General features: G+C 49.8%; 1 protein-coding gene across 3 annotated transcripts; it reads right to left on the bottom strand.

The window, feature by feature from the left end:
- Positions 1-2,154: 2,154 nt before the first annotated feature.
- Positions 2,155-6,118, bottom strand: LOC122125836 (binder of sperm protein homolog 2-like). 3 transcript variants are annotated; one of them, XR_006150783.1, is made up of 4 exons: positions 6,038-6,118; positions 4,642-4,800; positions 3,759-3,978; positions 2,155-2,505 (listed from the first exon to the last, which is right to left on the bottom strand). XR_006150783.1 is itself a non-coding variant. In XM_042700483.1 (4 exons), exons 1-3 carry the CDS (start codon positions 6,090-6,092, stop codon positions 3,827-3,829), a joined length of 366 nt encoding a protein of 121 aa, XP_042556417.1. In that variant the 5' UTR covers positions 6,093-6,118; the 3' UTR covers positions 2,155-2,505; positions 3,783-3,826. The 3 variants fall into 3 exon arrangements, 2 of the variants coding, with proteins under 2 accessions (XP_042556417.1, XP_042556416.1); XM_042700483.1 differs by having other exon boundaries at positions 3,783-3,978; XM_042700482.1 differs by having other exon boundaries at positions 2,156-2,505; positions 3,831-3,978.
- Positions 6,119-7,140: the final 1,022 nt, after the last annotated feature.

Raw genomic sequence — 7,140 nt, 5'->3', positions numbered from 1 at the left:
GAAAAATAAAATACTAGAATAAAAAGCTCTCCCCCATATGCATGGACTGAGAAAGCCAGGACGTCTCCTATGCCAGCCTCCAATGGAGCTCCATCATTAAACACAATCCTGATGAAAACACCTGGGCTGTAGGTGCTGCGTGCACATGTGCTGATGGTGTAAAACACTTGTCCCAAAATGTACGTGGAGGGGTGGCATTGATCAAGGCACTGGGCCCTGGGAAATGGGCAGTGTGGCACTGAAGACCTTTGGTACAACTGCTGAAAGATCATGTTTAAAAGCCTAAATCAACAAATCAACTACATTCAGATTCATATTAAAAAAACAAAACAAAACAAAACTGAATGTGGTTGTCTCTGAGATCTGCAGCGTTCACCCTCCCTTCCTCACCCCTGCTCCCAGGAAACCTTCTGCCATAGGCCCCATGCTACTGCGTTTCTCCAGTACGTTCACACACCACGCACACAGAAATCCCTGTGAAATGGGCTGGGAGATCCTCTTCCAAGAAGGGAAAGAAACCAATGAGTAACTATACCATCCCCACATGGAGGCTGGAGGGAGTGGGGCGCAGCTCTGGCCTTTCCCACGCAGCCGCAGCCCCGTCTGCTCACCTGATTTGGGGTAGGTCACCGTGATGATGTCCTCGTCCTTCAGCACCAGCTTCTCGTGGGCTGCTTTTGTGACTTCAGGGTTATAACCCACAGCAGGGAAAGGAATGCCCTGGTACCACACGTAGTAGTACTGAGCCATGGCGGATCCCTGTGTGCCTGGCTATTGGTCATGGGCCAGTGACACTGGGGAGGGGTGGCAGAATCTGGGTTTTCATCCAGGTACTGAAGGCGGTCATTAACTGTCTTCATCTCACTGTGAAAATAACCTGCTCTCCCACCATGGCTGGCTGGCTTTCTTGCCAGGTGCCTGTGGCAAGCTGAGAGTTAATTCTGGCAGAGGAAGCCGGGCTTCACCAGGGAGCTGCGTGCATGGAGGGTAGCGGAGCTGTGAGCCTGGCTGTAGAGGTTCAGAAAGTCGCCCGGAGTCCTCACACTGCGTGTCTCTTCCAGTGTCTTCTGCTTTCCCCAGGATCTCAGCCTTGACCCTGGTGTCATGGTCTTCTTGGCTCCTCAGGCTCCTGGTGCACAGAGAGTTTCTCAGACTGAAGTACAAGTTGTCATGTCCATAATGAGTTTTACAATGTCAGTGGGGGCGGGGGGGGGGGGGGGGGAGAAGGATTTGGACTGGTGGGGGGAGGGGGGAGGCTGGGAAGGGATGTGAAGGGTAAACAAATGCTTGGTAAGAAATGTACGCATTATCCTGCCCATTTAATTGTAACCCCTCTGTACAGTATGTTCACAAATCAAATAAAATAAATTTTAAAAAAAAAAGAGTTTCTCAGACTTCCTTTCCTTGTCCTGACCTTGCAGATTTGAGAACCACCAAATACTTGTGTAATATCAGATGCCATGCTGTGTGTGTGTGTGTGTGTGTGTGTGTGTGTATGTGTGTGTGTGTGTGTGTGTGTGTATCCTGGGGTTTGCACTCAGGGCACTGTCCCTGAGCACTTTTTGCTCATGGCTAAGTGGTCTACCATTTTGAGCACCATTTCCAGTTTTCTCATAGTTCATTGGTGATAAATGTCACAGGCTTTCCTGCCCTGGCTGGCTTAGAATTGATCACCATAATCCTTCGATCCTAGACTCTTGGGGAGCTGGGATTACAGGGGTGAGTCGCCAGTTCCAGGCCACATAAGGACAACAGGAAAAATTAACTGTCACTTAGCTACGAACTTATTAGGACAAGTCCACATTCCATGTGAAAGACAGCTGGTGCTCAGTGACCCCTAGGCCACTGAAGCGGGATGAATCAGGAACGAGCAGGTGTGACACACAGTAACCAGAAAGTGATTTAGGGACAGAGAAACAAATCTCTGCTTTGCTTTAGACACACGCTCCTTCCTTCACCAACTGCAGTAAAAGCGCAAGGAACAGAAAGAGACCTAGAGCAGCTCTCTTCTTGAGACCTCACCTGCTACCCCTCAATTCAGTAACTCACGTGCTCTGACAATGGACAAAGGACATCATCAAGACAGATATGGATCCTGGAAAAGCAAATGCTGCTACTTGCACAAAGGACTTCTGTCAAGGATTTGTTTTTCTTTTTATTTATTTATTTTATGTTTTGGTGCTGGTCCTGGGGCTTGAACTCAGGGCCTGGACACAGTCCCTGAGCCTTTTCCTTCAAGGTTAGCGTTTCTATGGCTTGAAACCACAACTCCATTACAGTTCTTTTGCTGGTTTGGTGGAGGTAAAAGTCTCATGGACTTTCCTCCGCAGGCTCAGTTCAGACTGTGATCCTCTAGATCTCAGCCTCCGCAGTAGCTGGAATGATGGGCGTGAGCTGGGAGGATAAGTGTGAGCCACAGGTACCCAGCGGTGGGATGATATTTGGAGAGGCAGCTGAGGAATCTACAACTTCAGACTCTTCTAAACCACCTGGATTATCTAAGTACTGTGGAGGAAAGAGAGAGATTAGAAAAGCAGGTCCGACTCTGTCACGCTCCAGGATAGATGTCCCACAGCGGTCCCTCCTCTGTGTGCCATCTTTCCCCCTCCTTGGTGGGAGGGGGGCTGCTCTGTTCCCCTAGGTGCTCCTTAGCCTGGGGCCCTGGGGGAAAGGAGGGGACAGGGGAATGTTCTAGATCAGCAGCCAGCCAGAAGTGAACATATGTCTCCTTTTCCAATTAGATATACTATTACTGATTGCATTTTAATGGTATATTGTATGGCTTTTGCAAATCAAGAGCAGATTAAAAGTGGAGAGTGATCACACATTTGCTGCATGTGGACGAATGGCACAATGGCACCATTGAGTCTATGTGGCATGGACTGAGTAACTTGCAAAGCCTGAAATATTCCACATCGGGTCCTGCTCAGATGTTTGTCAACCCCTGATCTAAGAAACCACCAGTCTAAGCCTTGAACTTCCATCCACTCATCCATCCACCCACCCATCCACCCACCCATCCATCCATCCACCCACCCATCCACCCACCCATCCACCCACCCATCCAATCACCCATCCATCCATCCACCCATCCATCTATCCATCCATCCATCCACCCACCCATCCTATATCCATCCATCCATCTACCCACCCATCCATCCTTCCACTCATTGTCTATCCATCCATTATCCATCATCCATTCATCACCTGTCCATTTATTCACTAATCATCCATCCACCTATCATCAATCTATCATCCATCCATTCATCATCCATCCATCTATGATCCATCCATCCTATATCCATCCATCCATCCATTCATCATTTATCATCCATCCATCACTCATCCATGCATCCATCATTATCTACCATCCATCATCCATCCATCCATCATCCCTACATCCACTTATCATCTGTCATCCATCCACCCATCATTCATACATACATATGTACATCATAGACCGTATATCCATCCTCCATCCATTCACTCATTACCTATTTACCCATTATCCGTCCTCCATCCATCCATTCATTAATAATCCATCTACCTGTCAACCATTCATCATTTATTTACCATCCAGCACCCATCTACCCAGCATCCATCCAGCATCCATTATCCAACATCCATCCACTTTTCATCCATGCATCATCTATTTACCATCCATTATCCATTCAGGACCCATCCACTCATTATCCATTCATCCATTATCCATCATCCATCCATCATTCATCCATCCATCAGTCCACCCACCCACATACCATCCATCCACCCACAGCACTCCCCATTTCCACCATTCTTCAAGCCCCTGCTCCACTCTTCCCAGCTCTCACTGTTGAGGAGAGCACTGCTTCCATTTTCTGTCCTTGTTGAAGTTGTGGGTCAGTGAACACCAGCTCCGGCCGAGGACATAGCCTTTCTTGGTGCACTGGCGGAAGCACCATTTTTTGAAGGTGAAGGGGAATACACACACTGGGGGATCTGTGGGGGGGAGGAGGTACACAAGGTTGTACAAGGTCATCCTCAGCTGGGCACTGGTGGTTCACGCCTATCATCCTAGCTACTCAGGAGGCTGAGATCTGAGGATCATGGTTCAAACCCAGCCCGGGCAGAAAAGTCTGTGAGACTTATCTCCAATAAACCACTAGAAAACCAGAAGTGGTGCTGTGGCTCATGCGGTAGAGCACTTGTCTTGAGCTGAAGAGAGCAGGGACAATGCCCAGGTCCAGAGTTCAAGCCCCACAATGAAAAAAAAAAAAAAAGGTCATCCTCAGACGCCATCACCCAACTCACACATTGCCAAACTTTTTCTACCCCATTGTTTTCCAAGTGAGAACACCCATCAAATAGAAAACAACACCTTTCTGAGATCTGAATTCCAGAATCTAGCGTTCTACTGACCCCTAGCATTCTAGGCATCCAATATACCTTTGTAAGAATATCCTGGGGCTTGAACTCATGGCCTGGGAGCTATCACTGAGCCTTTTCACTCAAGGATGGTGCTCTACCAATTGAGCCACAGCACCACTTCTGCCTTTTTGTGGGTTCATCAGAGATCAGAGTCTCATGGACTCTCCTGCCCAGGCAGGTTTGGAACTGCGATCCTCCTGCTCTTGGGCCCCCGAGTATCTGGGAGACACTCACCTTTGGCTGTACAGTAGCGCCACCGGCCTCGGAAGGTGCTGTCCAGGGAGCACCAGTCATAGTCACTGTGGATGGAGGTGCAGGAGAAGTGTATGCCATCCATATAGGAAAAGGGGAAGATGCAGGAGGTATTGGAAAGCACTGCCAGGACAGAGCACACTGCAGAGAGAGCTCATGAGACTCCTGAAGGCCAATCCTGGATGTCCCCCATATAGCACACAGCCTTGCCAACCAACTGGATGTTCTTAAGCCCAAAGAGGCCTTGGCCTGGTGCTGGTGGCTCACACCTGTAAATCCCAGCTACCACAGGATCAAGACACTGAGCCGGCCCAAGCAGAAAAGTCTGTGAGGAGACTCCATCATCAATTAATTAGTTAGCAAAAAAATAATCATAAGCCGGGTTGGAGATGTGGCTCAAATGGTCGAATGTCAGTTGGGAACAAGCAAGCGGGACAAGTGCAAAGCCTTTGAATTCAAGCTTTGATAGCGGCAAGAAAAAACAGTGAGGGGGCTGGGAAGGTGGCTCAGTGGTAGAGTGCTTGCCTTGCATGCATGAGGCCCTGGGTTTGATTCCTTAGCACTACATAAGCAGAAAAAGCCGGAAGTGGGGCTAAGGCTCAGGTGGTAGAGTGCTGGTCTACAGCTGAAGAGCTGGGGGACAGCACCCAAGGCCCAGAGTTCAGGCCCCACAGCTGACAAAAAAAAGAAAAAACAGTGAGGCTGGAAGCGTGACTCAAGTGGTAGAGTGCTCAAGCCTAGCAAGTACAAGGCCCTGAGTTCAAATCCCAGCCCGTAAGAATCCCAGCCAAAAGAAAACAAAGAACAAAGAGGAAAATATTCTAATATGGTGGCTGATGTTAGTGGCAATGGAGAAGATTTTTCCCCCTCCCCCCCCCGCCCCGCCCATCCCTCCTCCAAGTACTGAGGTTTGAACTAAAGGCCCAGGCGCTGTCCCTGAGCTTTTGTGCTCACGGCTCACACTCTACCACTTGAACCACACCTCTACTCGTGGCTTTTTGGTGGTCCATGGGAGCTAAGAATCCCACAGACTTCCTTGCCTAGACTGCCTTCAAAACTGCAGCCCTCATATTTCAGTTCCTGAGTAGCAGGGATGACAAGGGTGAGCAGCGGTGTCCGGCTCTCAAAGGCTTTGATTACGGTGAAGGCTGAGGCACAGTCAGGGGGCGAGGTCAAGTGTCCCCGTGGTCCCCAAACCCCCTGAAGGCAACTCAGGGTTGAAAGCCAGTTGCTCACCCCACACTCTGCTCTGCCATCTGCAGAACAAATCCTGCATCATTGATTTCCAGACTGGGTCAGTCTCGCCCTGCTCTGGATTCCTCTCCCTCCCAGCCTCCATCCTGGCCTCCCTCCCTCCCAACCTCCATAGCAGCCTTACCGTCCAGTCCCCACAGGCCACCAGCCAGCAACATCCAGACCACTGAATATTTCATCACCTCCAAGGCCCTGAAAGTGTCCAGCCGCAACCAACCTTGGCTCTGGCTCATTTATAATCCCTTCCCCCCCTCTGCCCCTCCTTCTGGCCTGTCACGCTTCCCTGCTTCCCAGAAAGGCCTTCTGGCTTTCTGTGTCAGAGCACTTAAACAAAACACGCGCGCACACACATCAAAACCACCCACAAAACCAAAAAACAGCACTAGCCAGGCACCAGGGGCTCACGCCTGTAATCCCACCTACTCAGGAGGCTGAGATCTGAGGTTTGTGGTTTCCAAGCCAGCCCGGGCAGAAAGGTCAAGGGGCTCTACCTCTTTGAGCCGCAGCTCCACTTCTGAATTTTTGGTGCTTCCTTGGAGATAAGAGTCTCCTTGACTTTTCTGCCTGGGCTGGCTTCAAACCTTGATCCTCAGGTCTCAGCCTCCTGAATAGCTGGGATTACAGGCGTGAGCTACCAGTGACATCATCATCATCATTATTACTAATCTAGTATTATTTGGTTTGTTTTATGTTGTTGTTTTTCCTGTGAATACTTTAAAGATGTTCCTGCTAGTTGCTGCGCCTTGAGGAGGCAGTGGGAGCTGTGTGGGAACATTCATGAGGTGCATATTCCCTTTCCCCTGGGGAGCCTGTGTGCATAGCCCTGTGAAAGGGGCCAGAACACGGCCTTCTAGAAGGATCACAGAGGACATGGGAGAGAACACTCTATTCCTTCATAGCCTGGCTCAGGAGTTGGGATAGGTACTGGCATTTGGCCACCTGGTTTTCCTGGCCAGGGCTGGGGTGAAGCCAATGCCTCAGTTGCTCATGTATGTGGCGTCACAAAGCTGGTCCTGATGCTCAGGAGCAGGGTGCCATGCAGTGCTCCATTATTGTTTTCTGATTGTTTTGTAGTGTGGAGCTTGAATGCAAGGCCTGTGCATGTTGGAAAGGCGTTCTGCCTCTTCAGCCACACCCCAACCCTTGCTCTTTTTTCTTTCTTTCTTTTTTGGTGCCAGACCTGGGACCCAGGTGCTGTCCCTGAGCTCTTTTGCTCAAGGCTAGCTT

The sequence above is a fragment of the Dipodomys spectabilis genome, unplaced genomic scaffold (genome assembly GCF_019054845.1).
Source record: "Dipodomys spectabilis isolate Male_0828 unplaced genomic scaffold, ASM1905484v1 ptg000266l, whole genome shotgun sequence".
Taxonomy (NCBI): Eukaryota; Metazoa; Chordata; class Mammalia; order Rodentia; family Heteromyidae; genus Dipodomys; species Dipodomys spectabilis.
The sequence above is the reverse complement of the archived record's forward strand: the minus strand, read 5'-3'. Positions and strand labels throughout refer to the sequence as shown.

What these genes read in the sequence shown, in the direction of transcription:
- LOC122125836 (XM_042700482.1), bottom strand. Translation starts at nt 6,092, where the DNA reads ATGAAATATTCAGTGGTCTGGATGTTGCTGGCTGGTGGCCTGTGGGGA. An exon ending in TGGCCTGTGGGGACTGGACG is followed by an intron (nt 4,801 to 6,037) that starts GTAAGGCTGCTA and finishes CTCTCTCTGCAG; the next exon opens with TGTGCTCTGTCCTGGCAGTG. An exon ending in GCGCTACTGTACAGCCAAAG is followed by an intron (nt 3,979 to 4,641) that starts GTGAGTGTCTCC and finishes TCCCCCCCACAG; the next exon opens with ATCCCCCAGTGTGTGTATTC.